Consider the following 27,067-nt stretch of genomic DNA (forward strand, 5'->3'; position numbering starts at 1 on the left):
TTAATTGTAATTGTTTTGTTTCTGGGAAAAAGTGATGAAGCAGATCCATCAGACTGAACATTTTCTCCTTCACCAAATTCAGCTCCCTAAAAGGAAGTGGAAATATGAAGAGGACGTCCTGATTTGCTCTTCCTTCAGCCCAGTCCAGAATGAACTTCTGAACAGAGACCGTTTTCCCAATTCCAGCAACTCCTTTAGTCAGCACTCTTCTGATGGGTTTGTCTTTAAAGAGGTCATTGCATTTGATGGGTGTCTCCTGTGTTGCTGGTCTCCTGGATGCTGTCTCAATCTGTCTCACCTCGTGTTCATTATTGACCTCTCCACTCCCTCCCTCTGTGATGTAGAGCTCTGTGTAGATCTCATTCAGAAGAGTTGAGCTTCCTTGTTGGGAAATTCCTTCATTAATTCTTTTAAATGTATCCATTAGTTTGTGTTTGAGATTTCGTTGATATTCAGAGAATAGCTCTAATAAACAGAAGAACATGATCACAAATATTTTATTTTCTTGTTATCTTTGATGTTGAAGTTTATCAAAACCATTTATCAAAACCATGAAACACTTTGCACAAACACAGAGGACAAAATTTAGTTATAGTGATACTGTCATCATAAAGCCATGATCCAGAGCTCTTACTGGTCTGTAGTGTGTTAGCGAGGTCTGTCTGGTTCATGTTCCCCAGCACATGCAGTGTGATCTTCAGCGCCCCCTCTCTGGCACTGCTCTGATCCTCCTCATCCTCCATCTCTCTCTCAGAGCATGCTGGGTAATCTGGACTCAGCAGCTTCTTAAACTTCTTCAGCTCCTTCTTCACCAGAGAGACGACTTTGTGCTCCAGCTCCTGGTTAGGAAAAACAGCAACAGACAATCAAAAAAACACCACCATGTTACAGAGAGAGATCACTACATGATTTTGTTTCATGATGGAGAACATTCTGGCAGTGTTTGGGTAGTTACTTAAAAAAAGTAATGCATTACTCATCACTTATCTAAAATTGTAATGGGATTACTGTACTCATTACTTAATGGAAAAAGTAATCTTATTACTTCTGTTACATCCTAAACCCCAAATATACTAGAAATCACCCCCACACTTACATACCTTGAATATGGACTCCAATTGTTTTCTGTAGGTGAGTTCTGCTTTTTCTCTTTGTACACTGTGGACAAACACAACAGACCTTTATGGAGGAATATGTAGCACATTCATACCTGCACAACACATGATTATACAGACAAGTAGATATTATACAAGATTATATATTATCAACACTTGTGTTTCTGCATTTCATAATAGATCTGTGATGCTGCCTAGTGTGCGGCAGCAGAAAGGATCAGGATGCAGGTGTGAGTGTAGAAACTCAAAAAGGCATTTAATAGAAAGTGAAAGTAAAGCAAATGTGCTAAACACACCCAGCCACAAGAAAACAAAGGTCAACAAACAAGAACAGGAAGACAGGAAACAGGAGAAGTATATACATGGAGGAATCTGGGAAGAGAACAATGCAGAGACTAAGGACAAGTGGATGAAATGGCAGGTGGAGTTAGGTCAGAAAGTGGCAGGAATGGTGGGTGGAGTTAGGCTGAAAAGTGGCAGGAATGGTGGGAGGAGTTAGGCTGGGGAGTGGCAGGAATGGTGGGAGGAGTTAGGCTGGGGAGTGGCAGGAATGGTGGGAGGAGTTAGGCTGGGGAGTGGCAGGAATGGTGGGTGGAGTTAGTCTGGGGAGTGGCAGGAATGGTGGGAGGAGCAGGGAGAAGGACAACACACAGATGTAACAATAAACAAAGGACGACACGGGAAAGCAAAACAGACAAAAGGGCTCCTTTACAAGATGATTTGTTAGAAAATAAGTACATTTTATTTATAGAGCACATTTACCACAACAGCAATGATCAAAGTGCTGTGGAAAGTTAGGAAAAATATCTTAACAAAAACCTGTGAAATGTAAAACAAAAGGAAATGTGCCATCAAACATAAACATGGACAGAGAAATGAAAATGTCAGAGTAAAAAGAAGTGTTTGAAATCTGCACAAGAGGGAGCAGAGCTGATATTCAGAGAAGGACTGTTCCACAGCCTCAGTGCTGCAACTGAACAGACACAGTCACACTTCAGCTTCAGTCGAGACTGTGGAACAGACACAGTCACACTTCAGCTTCAGTCGAGACTGTGGAACAGACACAGTCACACTTCAGCTTCAGTCGAGACTGTAGAACAGACACAGTCACACTTCAGCTTCAGTCGAGACTGTAGAACAGACACAGTCACACTTCAGCTTCAGTCAAGACTGTGGAACAGACACAGTCACACTTCAGCTTCAGCCGAGATTTTAGAACAGCCAACAGCTGATCTGAACAACTCTGAGTGCCAGTGAGTAGATGACTTGTTCCTAAGCATGAACAAAAAATTTGATTTTGGGAAATTTCTCTGAACTTGTAAAAATTATTCCTAATAACAGAATTTATTTGCTGATCAAATCTGAGCTCTGGATCAAAGATAACACCAAGATTTTTGTATTTCTAGGAATAATACAATCAGATTAATCAACTGTTACACAAGTGTTAACCCCTCACTATCTATGTTTACATGTAAATCCATGATCTTATATTAGTCTACAACTGTCTTACTTAGATATGATCCTGTTAATATTACAGTCTGATTGTTATAGTGTGACATAGTGTCTTAGTTGACCTAAGCTTAGGCTGATTAAAACATGTGTTCCAGGATAATATTATCCAGACTATGTGCACATGTATACACACACTGATCCATGGAATAAACATTTGTGCTACATTTCTGGCAAAGCCTGATAAACATATTATACATATATTGTACATACATTGTTATATATATATATATATATATATATATATATATATATATATATATATATATATATATATAGAGAGAGAGAGAGAGAGAGCGAGAGAGAGAGCGAGAGAGAGAGCGAGAGAGAGAGAGAGAGAGAGCGAGAGAGAGAGAGAGAGAGAGAGAGAGAGAGATATTTCCTTATGTACCCCTGTTTTTTTCCCTCAGTTTGGACAGAGCACTCTCAAACCATTACTATACTATGTATGACTATGTACATGACAAATAAACCAAACTTGAAACTTAAACTGTAATCAAGAGAGTTTGTTTTTGTCTAGTCATTAAAAGAGGAGCTCAGCAATGTTCAGTAACAGCATTACTACTGTAGCTAAATCCAGCTCATCTACCTACAGCTGGATCCTGCCCCAACTCCTCTTCTTAAGTGTTCTTCTGCTATTTCTCCCATGTCTTCTCATTAATGCTTCCCTTCGGATTCTGTCCCTACAGCTCTCAAAACCTCAGCTTTAACTGCCATTCTTTATAAAACAGGACTAAATGCTGCACTACTTGATAATTACTGACCCATTTCCAGTCTCCCCTGTCTACTCAGGGTTCCAGCCTCTCAACTACAATCTTTCTTAAATACTCAGGATCTATTTGAACCTTTCCAATCTGACTTCCATACTACGCACAACACTGAGAGAGCCCTGTTACATGGTTTCAATGATCCCCTTCTCTCTACTGACTCTGGTGCCCTGTGTGTTCTCCTCCTTCTAGATCTTCTAGATAGAAGTGCTGTGTTTGACACAATTAAACCATAACATACTTATCAGCTGCCTCTCAGACATTGGGATTACTAATACAGTTCTTGAATGGTTTATCTCCTATATCTCTAATAGATCACATTTTGTCACACTTGGTAAACACAAATCACACACTGTTATCGTTACCCAAGATGTTCTCTAGGGATCGGTGCCTGGTCCTCTCCTATTTAATCGATATGTTGCCCCTTGGTCAGATTATCCGCAGGCATGGTCTCCGTTTCCACTGTTATGCTGATGACACTCAGATTTATAGTAGCACCAAAGGTAACACTACCTTACCACTTCCTGCTTTACTCTCTTGTATCAAATATCTCAAACAGTGGATGAACATAAACTTCCTAGAGTTAAATCCTTACAAAATAAAATTTTAGTTATTGGTTCTAAATCCATAATCGCTAAATTAACTGATTTTAAACTCAGTCTAGATGGGTCTTGATCAAATCATCAACTGCATTTGGGAACTTTGGTGTACTCCTCACTCTTTGAACCCCACATCATGTCAATGGTTAAAAATGCCTTTTTTTTACAGTCACAATATCAGTAGACTTAGGCCCATGCTCTCCAGACAAGGTGCTGAAACTCTGGTTCATGCTTTCATCACATCCCATCTTGATTACTGCAACTCTCTCTTCATTTACATCCCAGAATTCTCTTAGATGTTAAAAAATGTCAGCCCACAACACCCCGATTCTACATCAGTTACAGTGGCTCCCTGTCCGTCAACACATTCAGTATAAACTCGTCCTGCTTACATTCAAAGCTCTGCATGGTCTTGCACCTCCCTACTTAGCTGAACTCCTACAGCCATACTGCTCCACCCATACACTTAGGTCTTCTGATGCAGGTCTTCTCTCTATCCATAAGTTAAGATTGGTCTCTGTAGGGGCAGATATTTTAGTGTCATGGCCTCAAAACTAAAACTATGGATGAACTGATGGAGCTCATGAAGGGCTTCATAATGAGCTGAGTGAGTTTGATCAGGTGGGATTAGGAGTGAGGAACACTGTCCTAAACCAGGAGATCATCAACTCTCATCAGAACACTCTCCCTCTCTGAAGTGTAGGCGGAGGACTCCATCTTACCTGAGCTCAGGAGAACAGTCACATTCCCTACATCATCCTAACCTGAGCTCAGTAGAACAGTCACCTTCCCTACATCATCCTTACCTGAGCTCAGTAGAACAGTCACATTCCCTACATCATGCTTACCTCAGCTCAGTAGAACAGTCACATTCCCTACATCATCCTTACCTGAGCTCAGTAGAACAATCACATTCCCTACATCATCCTTACCTGAGCTCAGTAGGACACACTCCCTCTCTGAACTGACGTTTAGGGTCCATCGACTTGTCACTCTTCATGGACACACAGCTGGGTTCCGGGGAGTCTGATCTCTTACCCTGTATCAGACTAACATACACAATTAAAAACATATTGTTTTAATGCCAAAATACTAATGTGTGTATAAATGGTGCAAATATAAATTAATATGTATTTATCTCTATCGATGGTCTATCAAGACCGTCACCTCTCATCAGAACACGTTCCCTCTCTGAAGTGTAAGTAGAGGACTCCATCTTACCTGAGCTCTGGAGAACAGTCACATTCCCTACATCATCTTTACCTGAGCTCAGAAGGATACACTCCCTCTCTGAAGTGTAAGCGGAGGACTCACTCTTACCTGAGCTCAGTAGAACAGTCACATTCCCTACGTCATCCTTACCTGAGTTCAGTAGGATACACTCCCTCTCTGAACTGTAATGGAATGTCCATTGACTGGTCACTCTTCATGGATACACTGCTGGGTTCCGGGGAGTCTGATCTCTTACCCTGAATCAGACAAACATACACAATTAAAAAGATATTATTTTAAGGCCAAAATACTAATGTGTGTATAAATGGTGCAAATATAAATTAATATGTATTTATGTCTATCGTTGCGATTTTTATTGAATGTTTTTTAAAGAATTCATACAAAGATGTTGAAAACACTAAATTCGTTATTATGTTTCTTGTTATTTACTAAGTGATCTTCAAGTTGACCAGAGTTATACCAGAGAGCAACTTTACATTACATTAAGCTGGTCTTAAACTTTCTGAAGTTTATACTTATCTTTCATCTTTGTATTATGCATTGTGTCTCTGTCTCAGTAGAGACAACTGTTTCTGGCAGTATCTGATTTAAGATTGTTACCTGCTGGTACTATTCAAGGGTTTTGTGAATGGATATCAAAGCACTTTTAAGAGGTCTGTGTGGCTAAGAACATCTACTAAATGCAATAAATATAGATTTATTCAGATATCCCAAGTAAATAAGTGCACAAACCTATGCACTGCAAGTATGTTTATTTATGTTCTCTCACCTGTCTCTTTTCTGTGTGTGCTGTTCCCCAGAGACACGTATTTTGGCGGTCATGTCTCCTCCTACAGATTATAGCTGTACACCTGCAAACACGCACATGCAGATTAATAATCAGAACACATATTCAATTACAATATTTACATTTACTGCATATGGCAGACACCCTTGTCCAGAGAGACTTGCAGAAGTGATTTGTTGTGTCGCTACAAAAAACATAAATAAAGCACCTTTGTAAGTCGCTCAGGATAAGAGTGTCTGCTAAATTTTATAAATGCAAATGTAAACATCCTCATGTGAGCACAGAGAGGTTAGTGTTCTCAAAAGAGAAACAGTCATTCATGTTTTTGAAGAGCTTTGGTGTAGACAGGCACCTTTACTAACTTTATAAGTACAAAATATAGTTTATTAAAATGAGCAAATAATGCATAAAGTTTAAACTGTAATCTTACAGCACTAAAACAAACTCAAAAACGTGGGTGTAGTGAACAGTATCACTCCAAAGTGGAAAAGAAGACAGAGGCAGGAAAAATGTGTTCTATAAGGGCATAGTGGGTCACAGACTAACTCAATCACTGTCATACAAAGAAACAGTGTCGAAATATCACTTAATAATATTACTAATAAATATTATAAATATTACTTCTTTAGTTACACTGACATGCACACTATTGGTACAATACTAACCTCACACTGTCAGTCTAATTACGACATGATCGTGTAAACAGCACGGTCTTAGCCTGATAAAACAACTAGTCTACATCTAGTTGGACACCTAAACACTTACTGTTAGATCTACTGGCTCACAGTCCGAGACATTTGTGACACTTCCTGCAGTACGACGCCTGTTCTATTTGCGCAGTTTGTTTCTGCTGAGAGGACAAAATAGAAATATATGAAGTATATAGTGCGTTTATTAGTACTTTTTATACAGTTCATGTAAACATGTTGATTCGGAACAATTTCTTAGATGAGCCTAGAACGACTTTAGTTTGGTTATTCTGAATCAGACGACTTCAGTTCTATTGCTCTATTTCGCGTAAACGAAGACACCTACTGCAACAGAATAGCGGCTAAAAGCTTTACGTTTTCAGACATTAACCTTGTTAATATTCAATTCTGTTAATATTAAATTTAAGAACTTGTTCTTTGAGTAGTATAAGTTCATATAATTCTTGATTGACAGCTCAGATTCAGATACTCAACGGCTTTGTTTTCTAAAGATATTTGCATTCCGCTTCTTAAAATGGAGCACAAAAATTTCACTTTCGCGTTAAACCGGACTGAACCGGTTTTGTCAAGGATAATTGCTGTGACCAGTCACAACACTTTATCCAACCTTCTGCGGGAGAGAGAAATCAGAGCTACAGTATAGAACTGTATTTAAATAACACAGAATAGCGTAGAACAGTGACAGTAAATTAGCACTGGATTTGGACTGTGGGAGAATTTTGTTTGTCATGGAGCTTATACAGCACAGCTGTTCTGAGCAGACGTTTACTTAGGTTTTCACACACACACTCACACACACACACACACACACACACACACACACACACACACACACTCACACACACACACACACACACACAGAGAGAGAGAGAGAGAGACAGGTTATTAGTTTGTGTGTAATACCTATTCTGTGCTCACAAACTCTATATAAAATGACTATTTATTGTCATTAAGTTTCGTTTCTAGCATACACTCCCCTGATATGACAGTTCAAACCATTTTGAGTGTTTGAATAAACCATTTTCAAATGGTATCTTGGGTCTCTCCCCTGCTGATCGCCATGTCCAGTTCACATGCCCAGTGATGTAGTGGTATAAGACAGTATGTGAACGTTTAGTTTGTGCACAGACATGTATCTGAGAAGAAGACGAGCCAAAGACGTTAATCAGGCAGATCTGTTTACTAGTAGGTAACATCTAAGGTCAAGGTTATGATGGAGCTGTAGACATAAGTGAATGTTTTAAGGGACTTCAGACAAAAATTCTGAATAAAAGGTCAAAACACCACAAGGGACATAATCTGCATTAATCTGGTGTTGGCAAAAGTGCAAAATCAAACATCTGTTTTGTTAAAAAAAAAATTCACACAGTATTGACGTGTAACTCGCAGCATTCACGGATCTCCTTTGCTCGCATGCAAAATCTACATGTGCTCACTCATATTTGCTCTGCTCTCGCTTACATTTACTTTGCTCTGCTACAAAACTGCTTGCACGTGTTTAGATATATCCTGCTCTTACACAAACTTGCTCTTCTGCACACACAAACATACTGTACTCTCGCGAATGTTTTTGTGTTCTTGCGCACAAGAACACAATTCTTTAATTTCATTATTATTAACTGTGAATGAAAAGGAAAGTCATCCATGATCATGATACAAATGTTATTATAAAACAGTTAGAACTTTAAAATAATTGCGGCACTTTCATATACATAATATTATGTGCCATTTCACAAAACAAATATGAATGTATTTAACACATATTGTTCTTATACTGTATAATATGTATGACTCGGGAATTTGCTCAAATAGATAAAGAAATAATATTATTTGAACTTACAGTAATATGCTCTGCTATATAAAGGAAAATTACCAATCTGCTACCATTTAGTGTTAGTAACCAACTTTGGTAGAGTACAAATTCACTCATTAGCCACATTATTTACCACTAATATCTGTAGTTCTAAAATTGACCACCTTGTGGTTTCCGTTACGTCTCCTTCCTGATCAGGTTTATCAGAGGCATGACAATGGTTTTACTGCTTGATAAAAGTCAGACACTTAAAGTCAAATTGCCACTGCTGGCGTTACTGCGTCAGTGAACTGTTCCACTAAGACGCATTAATGTAATTATGACATCACAACCTAAGGAAAGTGTAAGTTATTTAAAAGCGTTCCAACACACTAAATACCTACATGATTTTCTGAAGGAGGACAAGGTGATTTTCAAGGTATAGTCCGACCAGAATTATTGGATATTCTAATAGTTTTCAGGAATAGTATCAATATTACTTGCATGATTTATTATATCATTAAATTAAGTGCGCCGTTAATTATAGAAATATCTAAAATATTTTATATTATCCGTGTATCCCCTGGATTCAGGAACGATCGTGAAAGGCCAAATTAAATCAATAGAGAAACATGATGAGTTTTTCTCAACATGGGAAATTGTTGACCAGGAACAAAACGTGGACACTAAAAGAAATGACGCAGGTATGCAATTTTACTGCCAAGCTGAAAATATAATATTTGTCTGTCTGAACATCAATCCGATCTGTTTGCTCTTTTTTTTAATCCAGACGATATCCGAGCTGCAGAAGGACAACTTTAACCTGCGCATGCGTATATGCTTCCTCAAGCATGAGGGCGGCTCGCAGAAGTGCAGCAGTTGTACAGAACAGATTTACAACGCGGCAGAGGAGCGTTTCCCAGTGGCGACGCAGCAAAACTTAGACGTGAGGAGACCCGAGTCTAGTTTTTGTAATCAGAGCCGGTTAATTGAGAGGACGAGACTGGGGACACTTGTTAATCACACTCCGCACCTAGATAAAGGGAGGGCGCTAAAAAATCTAAATACAACTTGAAAAGGCAATAAATTGACCTTCTCAAATGCATAAATTATTCTGCCCAAGCCTCTTTATTCTCTTCCTTTGTAGAATAGTTTTAACTGCTACTGCAGTAGCAGGACCAGACACGTGTCTTGAATTGAATTATTTCTTCATTTCACGTAATGCTCTTCATCCACCTGTCAGGAGTTGAGCAGGTGCAGAGAGGAACTGGAGAAGATGGAAGCGCTTTTCCATCAAGAGAAGACGCTCCGCCTACAGCTAGAGATCCAGCTACAAGCCTACACATTACAAGACCCGCCCTCTGAGGATCAGAGCCAATCAGAGGAAACCATTGAAGAGCTGCACAGGTCGGTACAGGCCTATATTTAATTCTGATAAGAAACATTGTTCATGGAAGATTTCCCAGTTAGAAACTCGGGCTGTTTCTCCAGGACAACCACATCAAAACAACAAAATTATTTGACATATTTCCATTTTAAATGCTAATTTCTGACCACTTAAGTTAAACCTTAGGGCCTTCATTAAACAATAATAATCCTTAGCTAGTAAATTGCTGTACTTTAATTATAGAAGAAATTATCCTTAGAAATGCTTTGTTTTTTATTCTTAGCAAAAGACAATTATATTATAGTACCTAGTCCTGAGCTGGCACACACCATTCTAATGTCACAGTGATTTCAGTGGAGTTTCTCCATGTAGTTCCATGTAATTGGAATGTAATTCCAAGATGAATCTGTGTGCAGAGAGTCCATCTCATAGTTCTAAATGAACATGTGAAATAAAATGTAGCCTAATCGAGTGTGTGTGTGATGGCTGTCAGGTACATAGAACAGCTGCAGGGGGAGCTCAAGGCTCAGAACACCATAATCAATCAGCTGAGGAACAGGAGCACCAATCAGAGCAGTGGACACCAGCCTGGCCACGCCCACAACTCCACACTCACCACCCTGAAAGAGGATGACATACGTGTGAGTGTGTATGTGTGTGCAGGTGCATGTTCCTGCATACATGTATGCTTATTAAACTGTTACTTTAAGACACTAAAACTTTAATGTTTTAATTCGGCTATGAGAATACATTAAAAATTATAAATTGTATACTATATAGGGAAATCCATTTGAACTAAATGTTTAGTATATTTGTACTCTATGTATTCTCTCTCTCTCTCTATTTAGGATCTGAAGAACTTGTTGGAGTTGAAAGACTCTGAGCTGCATGAGACCAAAATCAAACATGAGGCCAGTAAAAACGACCTCCAACAGGCCCTGAAGGACAAAGAGAAACAGATTCAGGTGGGTGTCTCCAAACACATGGCAACCTACAGGTAAAAACAGGCGTCCAAAAATATGCTCTTAATACAAAAGACCTATAGAGCTCACTAAGCATATTATCTGCACATTTATTATAAACATTTTCTTGTGGTTTAAAACAAAAGTGTGAAAAGAGAAAGGACTAAAACACAGGTCTGAAAGGGAACGACACCTTTACCAGACACACTCCTCAGCTTTATACAAAATGTCTGTGAAGCTTGGAGCCTCATTTAACCCCTGCCTGAACTCTGACCCCTGCAAAAGAAGGACTCTGCACCAATATTCCTCATCACACCAGACGGGGGCAGCAGGGAGTAACACTGCAGCAGGGGGTGTGTGCATTTATGAGGGTGATTGTTGTTGTGTGTGAGCAGGGGCTGCATGACATTCTGGAAGGTCACATCCAGGATCTAGCTGAGAAAGATGCTGCGCTAGCAGAGACCACATCAGAGCTGAATAATCTGGAATCTGATGTGGGCAAACTCATTCTACAGCTTGAGAACAGAAAGCAGCAGCTCCAGGTAGCAACCCGACGTTTCATTCAGTCAGACCAGGTGCAGGGCGGAGTTTAGTGTTTTTAACATACTAAAAATACACCTGATTCACAACTCATCTGATATAATGGACCAGTACTCTAAAGATTAAGACTAGGTTTAGTCTGGATGCAAAGAATGGTTCCTTAAGTTGAATTGACTCTATTGAATCTCACACTCTGAATTTGATGTTTATTTACTTTGTTCATGTTTATATTCAGACTAAGGAGCTAAACTAAGGTTTAGAAAGGGAAGTGATGCAACTAGTGCTGTCCTAGACAATAAAATGTATAATATAATTTACCCAACATAAGACATTTCTGATTATTTCAGTATAAGGGCTCTGATCCTTGTTTGGAGTCATTATTTCTAACTACTGGTTTCTCTGTGTTTATGATGGCACACACACATACAAGGAAGAGGATCCAATTGCAAGAGGTTTTATAGTGAAATCAAACAGATCAGAGGGGTCAGGCAGGTATTCGTAGTCCTGTTGATTCAAGGTCCATAACATGGGGCAGAGTCCAGGGGTGTCCAGGGGTCAGGCAGAAGTCGAAAACCAGAAAGACAAAACCATAACTGAACCACTTGGTATGCAAAATAAGGTTGGCAATACTTCATGACGTGAGTGTGAGGGAGGGGAGCTTAAGTAAGGGAGCAGTGATGAGAGAAACAATGATCAGGTGTGTGCTAGTATTCCAGTAAACCAGATTGGAGGCGTGTGTGGGAAGAGGTAGGTGTGGCAGTGCAGGGCTGAGCGTGATTCCTGGGGTTTGTAACACTCTGTCTCTCTGTGATGATCTTAGCTCATGTCTGGGCAGCTACAGGAGAGTGTGAGAGAAAGTCAGCTCCTGAAACAACGCCTGAGATACACAGAGGCCTTCACACATCCTACATACCAGATCCAAGGTACACTCTGCACTGTGGGACTGATGGGGTCTTTCATTTTTGTCAAACTACTCTTGCTAAGTTATTTTCAAAGTGAAAAACCAAATATAGATGTAACATATATCTATAACAACCTTGTAACCTGCTGCTAAAGATTTTTCTTATTTTAATACCCTGTACATAATTGTTTGCATTATAACTATTAAAAATGCTGTTGACAAAAATATAAGAAGCTCCTGATGTGGTTTTATCAGCAGTGGAGCAGCATATGTTGGAGATTCATGAACTGAAACCACCACTGCTGGAGACTATCAGGAGGACCCAGGACCTGTACAGACATCTGCAGGCCGCTGAGCGAGGTGCAAACACCAGTTCTACAACACGGGGACACAATCCAGAATTAGCCAAGCTATCCTCATTTACTAAAAATGTTCACTTGCGGAACCTGAAAAATCACGTCTTCCATTTCCACTTGAGAGTAGATGAAGATGGTGGTGAGTGTAATGATTTAATGAAGGTGTAACAAATGACTTCAGCAGAAAGATAATGACTTAATAGAATTTGTACAGTTACACCTGCAAGGTGTTTTAAGTGGCACCATTTAATGAAAGGTTGTCAGAAAACAGATGCACATTACAGAAATGACTGGAGGTGTGGAAGGTATACTTTTAATAACCTCTTTACCGTTACACATCGTTGTTTTGTTGTTTTGTGTTGTGTATTCATGTCACATTAATGCACTCTTGTTCATCTTGCTCTCGTAGCTTCAGTAAAGAAGGACCATTCTGGGAGGAACAGTGGCAGTGTGTGCAAGAGCAGCTTCAGATCAGTGATCAAAGCGTTGATCTGCTGCTCAGATCCTGCCCAGCCCTGCCTCTCCTCCAGGGCCCATGTTCATGGCCTCCACGTCCTGGTTCCACGTGAGAACTATGACACGCTGCTGGAACAGATGTGTGAGGGGAGGGGTCTGATCAGTCGCGCGAGTGAACTGATCCAGCAACGCCTGCAGACCCACGGCCGACATCACATGCAGGTCCACGTGAGCCCAAGCACGCGACACACAGATTCAATTGGTTAATCGTCACATTTCATGGATAATTTTCACTGAGCTGATTTTCCTATTTCAAATGGACCATTTGTCACTGACTGTGAGGATTATTGAAGGATAAAGAGGCCCAGCGGAGGGCGAGTGGGAAATATTCATCCTTCATGTCTGTTTCAGCCAGTGGACCAGAACCTGCTCAGAAGCCTCTTATACATCATCAATGTCACTCAGACAACTCTAGAAGAGGCCAGTAAACTGTTGACATCTTTATCAGATGTCTCTAAAGAACAGAACCACGACAGAGTAGGAGTTATTTACCACTTTTTGCATCTTTCATAAGTACCACACCAGTAAGAAGTGAAATTCATTTAGCTGTTAGCTAAGTCTATTTACTGGAAGAACTTCATATTGGACTAAATTATGTTTTTTTGATTGACACATACGAATAATATGATTATTTTGGATTTTTGCACATTTGTAAATTATTTATTTATTTATTTTTCTTTAGTTCTGCCATCATGAAAACCTCAAAATGCAGAACAAGCTGAAGAAACCAAAACTAGAGAAATCATATAAGATGAATAAGATGCTTTCAAAGGCTGTCAAAACACTACGGCGATTCAAACGTTGAGCAACACTGACATTAAAATGATCTCCTGTGATTATTTTCTCTGTGATGGTCATATTCCACCCCTCTATCATCCATCAGTCTGTGCACCATCATACATTCACTCTTTCATTGTTGTTGTTTTTAGTAATTAAAATAAAATAAGTGTTGAAATAAAACTACATTCTGAGTATAGATTTTTTTCAAACTTATTGATGATTCTTCATTATGATTTAATTTTTTTACACCCTTACATACTAATAATTAAAAATTGGACAATTCCATGCAACATTTATTTATTAGAATGAATTTTGAATGTCCAAAAATAATAGCATTCTGCAGCAGTCAAGACAAACTTGCAAAAAGTCAGCAAGTTTATTTCTTTTAAAGATCCTTAAGAGACTCAAAATTATGCAAGTACAACAAAACTGTGCAAGTATAAAAGCAATGTAGGAAAAATAAATAAATTTAGCTAAATCAAAATAAATTCAACAATACCTCTTGATAGTTTTTCCTCATGTGAAACGCTTCTACATCACTAAATCAGGGTTTTGCAGTCTCAAAGTTATAGCTACTATAATAGTTTGCTAAATGAGTAGAAATTAAATAATTTTCACACATCAGGGACGTTTATTGCTACGCTAAATTCAGTATCATAAGTATCAAAGTGATCACAAGTCATAGTTATAAACCACAATGAGGAAATAGTCTTTTTTATCCCTCTTACAACTGGGTTTAGGCTACAATTTATTATGTAGTGATTTAGATACAGTAAAATAAACAAGTGATAATATCAGGAGGGAAGCTTAAGCCTGACCAAGTATGTCTGGTTTAGTAAATGTGACTGTGTAGACCCGTAATATATTATTATTATTATTATTGTTATTATTAATTTAATTACCATCAAAGCAATTGCTTGGCATGTTTAAAAAGTATCTAGAATGCTAGTAAAGCTCTTCATTTGCTTGCTCACGTCTTTGCACAAAACACGTGTTCTTTTCATTCATAAAATAACAAAATATGCAAGCAAATGGATGTTACTCCTGTAGCAGGGGTGAATAAGGGACAAGACCCTCCTTTCTTAGAGTCCACAGATTCTGTTTGAAGAATGAAGAGTTAATGTCTTTGAGTGACAGCAATCCTCACCAAGGTGTGAAGGGGGAAGGGGAGGCGAAGCTATCAAATGACTTCACAACCAATGTCCAAGCACGAGCGGCGTGATTGGCAGCTGTTTCAACAAATAGAGGACGCTTAGATGAATACGCAGACACCTCACCTGCCTTATTTGTTTACCCACTACGTGAGTTTGAAATATGCGCACTGCTTTGTGTTCTAAGCCAGATGAAGTGTAGCACATGCGAGTGAAGCTGTTTGGCAAAACTGATACAGTAATCCATATTGTTTTTACTTAATTTGATTACCAATACTAAGGGACATCATGTAAAGGAACAGGCTTATTTTAGCTGAAGTTTATGTGGAGTTCTTTGGGTGCAGTTATAAGATGGAAGCTGAGAGACGGTTCAGTGGCTTCTAGCATGGATTAGCTTCAATGTTTGCATTGCAAAGGACTGGATATTTCCATTCACTGCTGAAAATATTCACAATCCTCCTACAAAATGTAAGTATACATGAGAAAGCATACTATTTCTTTACAGTATTACAGCACTATCCCAGCATAATCATTTAACATAATAACAATGAAGAATTTAATATTGTCTTTTAATAAGTGCATTGTACATTGAGCATTGTTGTGATGTTTTAGCAAAAAGAATATTGCACACTCAATGTATAGTGACTGATGACTTTGTGTGCATTTAGATGTCTAGGACACCCAGTAGAAAATATTGTGCAGCTACTTGGTCATTTCATGTATATACTCAAGTGTTCAATTTATTAGACAAGACCCTGGTGAATCAGGATATGTCGAGCATGACTGAAAATGAATCTCCAGCATCAAAATACACATTATAAACCCCCAAAATAAAAGTCATTTTGTTTTGTTTTTTGACATGTTCTTCTGTATTAGAGGAGCTCAAATAGAACCTAAATGAGGGATAAATAAGTCTGGATGTGAATGACTGTCATGTCCCAAGTCTTTACATCAATGTGACTCCTGAATCATTGTACTAGGTGTACAATTTCTGATAACTAGTATTAAAGTGAACAAGTACAAATCGTTTTAAAACTTAAATCACTTAAAACTGGAGGTGCATGTACAGGCTAAGCATCGACTTCTAGACTTATTCAAACATTGACCAACACTGACATTAAAATGATCTCCTGTGATTATTTTCTCTACGATGTTCATATTCCACCCCTCTATCACCCATCAGTCTGTGCACCATCATACATTCACTCTTTCATTGTTGTTGTTCCTAGTAATTAAAATAAATAACTGTTGAAATAAAACTACATCTGGAATGTTAGTCTCTTCAGCCTTTATTGTCTACTATAAGTAGAGCTGGGTGATTAAAACTAGATGTCACAGGTAATATCCTTTCACAGGTAATATCCTCATATATGTGTATGATCGCATCCTTACACAGGTAATATCCTCATATATGTGTAAGATCACAACCTTACACAGGTAATATCCTTATATGTGTATGATCACAACCTTTCACAGGTACTATCCTCATATATGTGTATGATCACAACCTTTCACAGGTAATATCCTCATATATGTGTATGATCACAACCTTACACAGTTAATAGGTGTGCCGAAATCAAATCATATGAAAACAACAGTAGAACTCGGGGATATGTTTAATAGTGAAAGTAAGAGTATTTCCACGTGCACAATATGAAGGGATCTCAGGGGATTGGGACTAAACAGCTGTTTAGCCTTAAGAAAACCACTTATCAGTCAGGCTAACCGGCAAAAATGGCTTCAATTTGCTAGGGAGCAAAAAGATCGGACTCTGGAGCAATGGAAGAAGGTAATGTGGTCTGATGAGTCCACATTTACTCTCTTCCAGAGTGATGGGCGCATCAGGGTAAGAAAAGAGATGGCTGAAGTGATGCACCCATCATGCCTAGTGCTTACTGTACAAACCTGTGGGGGCAATGCTATGATCTGGGGTTGCTGCCGTTGGTCAGGTCTAGGATCAGCAATGTTATGTGCCCAAAGAATAAGGTCAGCTGACTACCTGAATATACTGAACGACCAGGGTATTCCATCAATGGATTTTTTCTTCCCTGACGGCACGGCAATTCCAAGATGACAATTCCAGGATTAATCAGGCTCAAATTGTGAGAGAGTGGTTCAGGGAGCATGAGACATCATTTTCACACATGGATTGGCCACCACAGAGTCCAGACCTGAACCCCACTGAGAATCTTTGGGATGTGCTGGAGAAGACTTTGTGCAGTAGTCCAAATCTCCCATCATCTATACAAGATCTTGGGGAAAAATTAATGCAACTCTGGACAGAAATAAATGTTGTGACATTGCAGAAGCTTGTGGACACAATGCCACAGTGAATGCATGCCATAATCAAAGCTAAAGGCGGTCCAACGAAATTTTAGAGTGTGTGACCTTTTTTTTGGCCAGGCACTGTATATGCCCAGCAGTGCTCGTCTGCCTTGTGGTGTGTGATATTTGTGGACAGAAAGAGGGGAGGGGCTCCTAGCTTTATAAAGCCTGTGGTTTGCATTAATGAACACCTGGGTCATCGCCTGTTGTTTCTGCATGCTGAGGTCAGTATGACCTCATAAGTGAAAAGGTATTAGGATGAGAACAAGCATAGTGCCCTACAGGTATATGTTTGTGTGCACATGTGTAGATGTTAGTGACATGTTTACATTCATATTGTTCACATAATGTTTAATAGTGGTGTCTCCCTGGCAATGTAAACATCCCAGTGTTAGTGAGAGATGGCTCAGACATTGGGCTAAACCACATTGATCCTGCTTGCTGCGTGAGAGAAACAGCTGGCAGGATCAGTGTGGTTTAGCTCCATGTTTGAGCCATCTGACTCTGACCAAGAGTCTCTTCAACAGGAAAATGGACCACAATAAAATCTTATCGATGACAAAATAGTGTGTCCAAAACTCCAGCTGGTTGAGCTAAGATTCACTCAGTTATAAAGAGGCTGAATTATGTGTACTCTTCATTAAAGTGGGTGGTGTTCCCTTAATTAAAGTGGGTTGTGTACTCTTAATTAAAATGGGTGGTGTTCTCTTAATTAAAGTGGGTGGTGTACTCTTAATAATCCCTTAGAGCAATGCTGGTTGTGGAAGCTTTTGAAGCTGACTCAGGGGCGCCGTCAGGGATTTTGGTCCCCATGAAAAGATATGACACTGGGCTCCACCTTCCCATCATCCCAGGCCACACCCACCCTGAAAATGTAGCATTGTGCATGTAGTGGAATTCACTATTTGATGTAAGACTGAAATCATCTATAAGAAAAGTGCTAAAGACCATATTTTACAGTTTATGGAAGCTTTCTAGTCTTTTAAAAACAGATCTTTTCCAACACTAATGAATTTATTTCTCATGGGAACAATCCAGTGTGATCTGCCTTAGACTTATACAGAGGCCTTGAAACCACCTGCATCAGAGCCTCTGTTTTGCACATATAGACTCAAAAAGGTCTCTGACCTTAAGATTCCCCAGAAACATTATTCATCTTTATGCTTTCAGACAGTCTTGCACCACTCTGCACGTGTGACAGGGAGCTTCAAAGCCTATTTTAATTAGATCACAGATCGCCTCATGAAAATACAGATTAACGTTTGGCCTTTCCTTTGCCCCAAAACATTTGATCACCTCATTCCCCCCTTTCATGACTTTGTCATGCACTATTGTCCCGCTGTCTCTATTTAATGTGTCATTGTTTTATATAAATGTTAACAATGTTGTGGCTTTAGTTTATTATTTCTAATATGAACTATTGAATTTAACTGCGTGCCCTGTAACATTCTTTTCTTACTTATGTGGCCAACATCCATTGGGCATGGCGAAGGTTTCTTATATTATCACACAAATATCTTAGGTTATACAGTTACTTCAGTTTATAAATTATGTTAATACTGTTATTTGGAATAAAATTACAGCAGGATTCTCCGAACAGAACGCATACACCTCCCCTCTAGGCCAAAAACTTATCCAGAGCTATACGATTTTGCCAGGTCATTAATGACATAGCTTCCAATTGCACCGCCACTGCTGTTCAGTATAATTATTAAAATGATGCTGATTATAGTATATGTAATTTATCCAATCAATAGTTTTGTTTATAGTAAACCACCAGAGAATTGATTCAGATCCCGCAGCAATTTGATTTCTAGCCTTAAATTAATCCGAAGCCCCCCTATGAACTCCAATAGCATCAATGATACTTTATCATCCAAACTACCCTTCGGTGCCTCACGTTGCTGAACACAATGATAAGCATCGTTGTGTGGGAAGTACAGCTTCAGGTACAGGAACCATAGGAAATGACACAATCAACATGACTCTTACCCCCACATACCCAATGAGCATCCGGAATTACGACACCATCATATTTCTGCATGAGACGTGCATGATTAACCAGGTCTTGTTCTACAAAAGTTCCATTGGAGTTGTCAAAATAATGGGTATTGTTAAAAGTTGAAATATAACAGGTTCAGTGTAATCCATAATCCAAATCCTACAACATTTCCTTGTGAAATTTCCCACATTTTTCCTCCTGTACAATAAAAATAATCAGGACACACTGTGGAATTCATCACAGTAATACTTTTTTTCTTACAGTTGTAGCTTTCTGCACAGGTGTCTGCCTCCAATTCTCTGAGCTCAATGAGTTAATTCTGTTCACCAATATGGACGTAGCCAGCCCTCTATCCCAGTAAACCTGTCTCTTGTCTGTCATTATTCAAATCTTTAACCCTACACACCGCCTCCCATCATCCAGCGCTGGCGGTGGTTCAAACGGTCCCCATGGCAACCGCTCCACTCCAACTGTTGCTCTTACAGGCACTTGGCTAAACAACAACTGCAGCCAACAGAGCCCTTTTCCAAATCCTCCTTATTCCTTATTCATCCAATTTATGTCACTTAGTCAGCCGATACAATTTAACATTTATTAAGTCTAGCGATTTCCGACACGCCACACCTGCAGAGTTTCTATATATTTTCTCAAGCCAAAAATGCATTTGCACTCCCTGCATCTCATTTAACAAATTGCTATCCATGTGATTATTTTAGTCGCAAATCTATTCACTTGATTCTAAGTTATTTTGTTAGATTTAACTGCTTATTGATTATTGAATATTGATTTAGCCAGAACTTACTTGGGTAAATTAGATATTCACTGTTCCAAAAATACTATTAACCGCCACTCGCTCTGGTTAAATTTCTTATCCTGTATATTTTAACTTTACTCTTCTCCTATTGCTGCTATTTTAAAATGTCCATCATATGTATGCTCGCTACTGCTTTAACTGTTACCAGTTTTATATACGATACCTCTATCATTTACTTTATATTTATTACTAAAACAATGTCTATATGTTTTGCATGCACGCATTTTATAATGAGATATTATTAATGACGTTTAGACAGATCTGTCTGCATATCCATTCACTTCCTTTGTTAAACGACCAAACCAAAATAATCTTAATTATAACCCAGAAAAAACTGTTATGCTGGTATGCGTCGTACAATACGTCATTGTTGATAATCTGTTAACTCGCGATGGCCACATCAACACAAACACAGTTTTTACAGACAAAACATTTAACACTTTTCTCTTAGTGCTGCTTTACTCACGAGATCTACTATTCTTCTCTTTATTCTTTTAATCTCTTTATTCTCTTTTTATTCTTTTATTATTTTATTCTCATTATTCTCTTTTATTCTTTTATTCTCTTTATTCTGCACATTTTCTTTACTTCACTTGTTGTGGTCACATTTATACAGAAACAACTGGAACAAACATACCTGTTAACATTCATCTCTTGAGCGCTTTTTTTCTCTGGAGCTCTATTTATTTCTCTTTATTCTCTTTATTCACTGCACATTTTTCTTTACTTTATCTTTCTTTATTCAACTGTTTTTTTTTTTCACTATTTCCCTTTACAGTAAGTTTTTGTGAAACTATTTTCACTTTTACCGGTTGATTTTCTAACTGTTACTCCATTTTTTGTTATTTTATATTTTTAGCAAACAATTCTCACTCCTTCAATTCCCAGTCTGCACCCTTAAGACCCCCAAAACCTGACTACAAAGCTCTGTGGACCAGGTCTGAATACCACCTATGCAGAATGTTTTAACAGGGATTTAAGTACCTTTGGTAGTGCGCGTGTGGATTCAGACCCACAGAACAGTGCAGCTTTGGGTTGTCCGTCAGCTGGTGCTTTGTCCTGCTGACGGCGTGGGTCCGTTGCCAGTCAATCCAATTGATCCCTGTGGTACAGCCACCAATTAATGGTGTTCATAGATTTTCCTAAATTCAATGTTACAAACGAGGCATTGTCCGGAGAATGTCTAACAGTGTCAGGTGGGCATGACCTTTATATATTTTCTTCAAGGACACTTACATAACCATTTAAATTTTTTTATTGTAACGAATCTGCTGGCCTGAGTGCTGATGGGCGTGGAGCAGGATGCACAGAGTCCCTCGATGAAGTGACGCGTTTATTAACAAAAGACACAAACAACAATAGTGGCACTCATATACAACATGAAGGAAAGACATGACTCATACACGTAACAAAACACAGACACTAGTAACATTGAACGAAGATTACATACGCATTTTACATTTAACAGCAGACTAACAATGACCAACACAGTACACACACTATCAGAGATTTAAATAGACAAAAGAGACAAGACATTAAGCCCCATACAGGTGCATACAATTACAAAGGGCGTGGTTACAAACATTAAACCCCCTGCACACGGCAGGCCGTACCATGTGACTTGTGTGTGTGTGGGGGGGGGGCGTCCCGTGACATTTATAATACTTTTCCAGGTTTACACTATTATGTTCAAATCATACATTATTCAATATATGCAAATTGATATTCAATACTTACACCAACTGGTTCTTGGTATCATTATGTTCAACCTAAACTACTTCTATTTTTTTTAAAAAGGCGATCTTATTTCCTACCGCCAGGTGCCCATATTGCTTCTTCTGGTGATCCTTTTTCATAGCACCAGATGCCCATATTCTTTCTTCCGGTGCTGGGCTGGGATGTCCCATCCTTGAACCAAGGATCCCTCAACTGAGGCCCCTAGAGGCCTGTCAAAGAAGCCTTCTGAGGCTTTATGCTGAAGCCAACCATCCATATTCTTCTGCGTACAATATCATTTTATTACCTCACCCTGCACTGTGAAATACACATCCTTATATTCACAAAAGCACATGCTTTGGCTGGTAAAACATTTCTTATTAACACCAGTCTTGCTTGTCTTCCTAACTGGTTCAGTTCCTTCACTTTTAAGCTTCCCTAGTGTTATTATTACATATTTTAGTTTACTGTATCTAAATCACTACATAAGAGATTGTAGCCTGCACCCAGTAGTAGGAGGGTGTTTAGGGTGAAATAGTAGACTGTTTCTTTGTTGTGGTTTGTGTATATAAACATCTGATTTGTGAAAATGATTTAATTTATTCTAATTAATAAACTGTTATAGTAGCTATAATCCTGATGTAATGATGCACAGTGTAGTGACATTTCACATGAGGAAAAAACATCAATAAAGGTATTTTTGAATGGATATAACTAAAAATTAATAATACATTTTCTTAGAATTATTACATAAGGAGATATATATATATATATATATATATATATATATATATATATATATATATATATATATATATATATATATATATATATATATAATCATAATCGAGAATCATCCATGAGTCTGAAGACATCTAGTTTTAATCACCCAGCTCTACTTATAATAGACAATAAAGGCTGAAGAGACTAACATTCCAGATGTAGTTTTATTTCAACAGTTATTTATTTTAATTACTACGAACAACAACAATGAAAGAGTGAATGTATGATGGTGCACAGACTGATGGGTGATAGAGGGGTGGAATATGAACATCGTAGAGAAAATAATGACAGGAGATCATTTTAATGTCAGAGTTGGTCAATGTTTGAATAAGTCTGGAAGTGGATACTTAGCCTGTACATGCACCTCCAGTTTTAAGTGATTTAAGTTTTCAAATGATTTGTACTTGATCACTTTAATACTAGTTATCAGAAATTGTACACATAGTACAATGATTCAGGAGTCACATTGATGTAAACACTTGGGACATGACAGTCATTCACATCCAGACTTATTTACCCCTCATTTATTTTCTAGTTGAGCTCCTCTAATACAGAAGAACATGTCAAAAAAACCAAAATGACTTTTATTTTGCGGGTTTAGAATGTGTATTTTGATGCTGGAGATTCATTTTCAGTCATGCTCTACATATTCTGATTCACCAGGGTCTTGTCTAATAAATTGAACACTTGAGTATATACATGAAATTACCAAGTAGCTGCACAGCATTTTCTACTAGGTGTCCTAGACATCTAAATGCACACAAAGTCGTCAGTCACTATACATTGAGTGTGCAATATTCTTTTTGCTAAAACATCACAACAATGCTCAATGTACAATGCACTTATTAAAAGACAATATTAAATTCTTCATTGTTATTATGTTAAATGATTATGCTGGGATAGTGCTGTAATACTGTAAAGAAATAGTATGCTTTCTCATGTATACTTACATTTTGTAGGAGGATTGTGAATATTTTCAGCAGTGAATGGAAATATCCAGTCCTTTGCAATGCAAACATTGAAGCTAATCCATGCTAGAAGCCACTGAACCGTCTCTCAGCTTCCATCTTATAACTGCACCCAAAGAACTCCACATAAACTTCCGCTAGAATAAGCCTGTTCCTTTCCATGATGTCCCTTAGTATTGGTAATCAAGTTAAGTAAAAACAATATGGATTACTGTATCAGTTTTGCCAAACAGCTTCACTCGCATGTGCTACACTTCATCTGGCTTAGAACACAAAGCAGTGCGCATATTTCAAACTCACGTAGTGGGTAAACAAATAAGGCAGGTGAGGTGTCTGCGTATTCATCTAAGCGTCCTCTATTTGTTGAAACAGCTGCCAATCACGCCGCTCGTGCTTGGACATTGGTTGTGAAGTCATTTGATAGCTTCGCCTCCCCTTCCCCCTTCACACCTTGGTGAGGATTGCTGTCACTCAAAGACATTAACTCTTCATTCTTCAAACAGAAACTGTGGACTCTAAGAAAGGAGGGTCTTGTCCCTTATTCACCCCTGCTACAGGAGTAACATCCATTTGCTTGCATATTTTGTTATTTTATGAATGAAAAGAACACGTGTTTTGTGCAAAGACGTGGGCAAGCAAATGAAGAGCTTTACTAGCATTCTAGATACTTTTTAAACATGCCAAGCAGTTGCTTTGATGGTAATTAAATTAATAATAATAATAATAATAATAATAATAATAATAATAATAATAATAATAACAATAATAATAATATATTACGGGTCTACACAGTCACATTTACTAAACCAGACATACTTGGTCAGGCTTAAGCTTCCCTCCTGATATTATCACTTGTTTATTTTACTGTATCTAAATCACTACATAATAAATTGTAGACTAAACCCAGTTGTAAGAGGGATAAAATAAACTATTTCCTCATTGTGGTTTCTAACTATGACTTGTGATCACTTTGATACTTATGATACTGAATTTAGCGTAGCAATAAACGTCCCTGATGTGTGAAAATTATTTAATTTCTACTCATTTAGCAAACCATTATAGTAGCTACAACTTGATGAAACCCTGATGTAGTGATGTAGAAGCGTTTCACATGAGGAAAAACTATCAAGAGGTATTGTTGAATTTATTTTGATTTAGCTAAATTTATTTATTTTTCTTACATTGCTTTTATACTTGCACAGTTTTGTTGTACTTGCATAATTTTGAGTCTCTTAAGGATCTTTAAAAGAAATAAACTTGCTGACTTTTTGCAAGTTTGTCTTGACTGCTGCAGAATGCTATTATTTTTGGACATTCAAAATTCATTCTAATAAATAAATGTTGCATGGAATTGTCCAATTTTTAATTATTAGTATGTAAGGGTGTAAAAAAATTAAATCATAATGAAGAATCATCAATAAGTTTGAAAAAAATCTATACTCAGAATGTAGTTTTATTTCAACACTTATTTTATTTTAATTACTAAAAACAACAACAATGAAAGAGTGAATGTATGATGGTGCACAGACTGATGGATGATAGAGGGGTGGAATATGACCATCACAGAGAAAATAATCACAGGAGATCATTTTAATGTCAGTGTTGCTCAATGTTTGAATCGCCGTAGTGTTTTGAAAGCATCTTATTCATCTTATATGATTTCTCCACTTTTGGTTTCTTCAGCTTGTTCTTCATTTTGAGGTTTTGAGGATGGCAGAACTAAAGAAAAATAAATAAATAAATAATTTACAAATGTGCAAAAATCCAAAATAATCATATTATTCGTATGTGTCAATCAAAAAAACATAATTTAGTCCAATATGAAGTTCTTCCAGTAAATAGACTTAGCTAACAGCTAAATGAATTTCACTTCTTACTGGTGTGGTACTTATGAAAGATGCAAAAAGTGGTAAATAACTCCTACATCATCTCTTTCTCTGTCGTGGTTCTGTTCTTTAGAGACATCTGATGAAGATGTCAACAGTTTACTGGCCTCTTCTAGAGTTGTCTGAGTGACATTGATGATGTTTAAGAGGCTTCTGAGCAGGTTCTGGTCCACTGACTGAAACAGACATGAAGGATGAATATTCCCCACTCGCCCTCCGCTAGGCCTCTTTATCCTTCAATAATCCTCACAATCAGTGACAAATGGTCCATTTGAAATAGGAAAATCAGCTCAGTGAAAATTATCCATGAAATGTGACGATTAACCAATTGAATCTGTGTGTCGCGTGCTTGGGCTCACGTGGACCTGCATGTGATGTCGGCCTTGGGTCTGCAGGCGATGCTGGATCAGTTCGCTTGCATGACTGATCAGACCCCTCCCCTCACACATCTGTTCCAGCAGCGTGTCATAGATCTCACGTGGAACCAGGACGTGGAGGCCATGAACATGGGCCCTGGAGGAGAGGCAGGGCTGGGCAGGATCTGAGCAGCAGACCGACGCTTTGATCACTGATCTGAAGCTGCTCTTGCACACACTGCCACTGTCCCTCCCAGAATGGTCCTTCTTTACTGAAGCTACGAGAGCAAGATGAACAAGAGTGCATTAATGTGACATGATTACACAGCACAAAACAACAAAACAACGATGAGCAACGGTAAAGAGGTTATTAAAAGTATACCTTCCACACCTCCAGTCATTTCTGTAATGTGCATCTGTTTTCTGACAACCTTTCATTAAATGGTGCCACTTAAAACACCTTGCAGGTGTAACTGTACAAATTCTATTAAGTCATTATCTTTCTGCTGAAGTCATTTGTTACACCTTCATTAAATCATTACACTCACCACCATCTTCATCTACTCTCAAGTGGAAATGGAAGACATGATTTTTCAGGTTCCGCAAGAGAACATTTTTAGTAAATGAGGATAGCTTGGCTAATTCTGGATTGTGTCCTCGTGTTGTAGAACTGGTGTGTGCACCTCGCTCAGCGCCCTGCAGATGTCTGTACAGGTCCTGGGTCCTCCTGATGGTCCCCAGCAGTGTTGGTTTCAGTTGATGAATCTCCAACATATGCTTCTCCACTGCTGATAAAACCACATCAGGAGCTTCTTATATTTTTGTCAACAGCATTTTTAATAGTTATAATGCAAACAATTATGTACAGGGTATTAAAATAAGAAAAATCTTTAGCAGCAGGTTACAAGGTTGTTATAGATATATGTTACATCTATATTTGGTTTTTCACTTTGAAAATAACTTAGCAAGAGTAGTTTGACAAAAATGAAAGACCCCATCAGTCCCACAGTGCAGAGTGAACCTTGGATCTGGTATGTAGGATGTGTAAAGGCCTCTGTGTATCTCAGGCGTTGTTTCAGGAGCTGACTTTCTCTCACACTCTCCTGTAGCTG

At 38.3% G+C, this 27,067-nt stretch overlaps 1 protein-coding gene across 1 annotated transcript; it reads right to left on the reverse strand.

Annotated features, from left to right (window-relative positions):
* On the reverse strand, window positions 1-22,153 carry LOC145652999 (uncharacterized). Its single transcript, XM_081704872.1, has 6 exons — window positions 22,061-22,153; window positions 4,923-5,029; window positions 1,101-1,158; window positions 635-839; window positions 74-465; window positions 1-21 (listed from the first exon to the last, which is right to left on the reverse strand). Exons 1-6 carry the CDS (start codon window positions 22,151-22,153, stop codon window positions 1-3), a joined length of 876 nt encoding a protein of 291 aa, XP_081560998.1.
* Between the last annotated feature and the right edge of the window lie 4,914 nt (window positions 22,154-27,067).

Source organism: Electrophorus electricus, chromosome 21 (assembly GCF_041902795.1).
Source record: "Electrophorus electricus isolate QZ-2024a chromosome 21, ASM4190279v1, whole genome shotgun sequence".
Taxonomy (NCBI): Eukaryota; Metazoa; Chordata; class Actinopteri; order Gymnotiformes; family Gymnotidae; genus Electrophorus; species Electrophorus electricus.

What these genes read in the sequence shown, in the direction of transcription:
- LOC145652999 (XM_081704872.1), bottom strand. Translation starts at nt 22,153, where the DNA reads ATGGGACATCCCAGCCCAGCACCGGAAGAAAGAATATGGGCATCTGGT. An exon ending in AGCAATATGGGCACCTGGCG is followed by an intron (nt 5,030 to 22,060) that starts GTAGGAAATAAG and finishes AGTCTGATACAG; the next exon opens with GGTAAGAGATCAGACTCCCC. An exon ending in CTTTTAGGGAGCTGAATTTG is followed by an intron (nt 22 to 73) that starts GTGAAGGAGAAA and finishes ACTTTTTCCCAG; the next exon opens with AAACAAAACAATTACAATTA.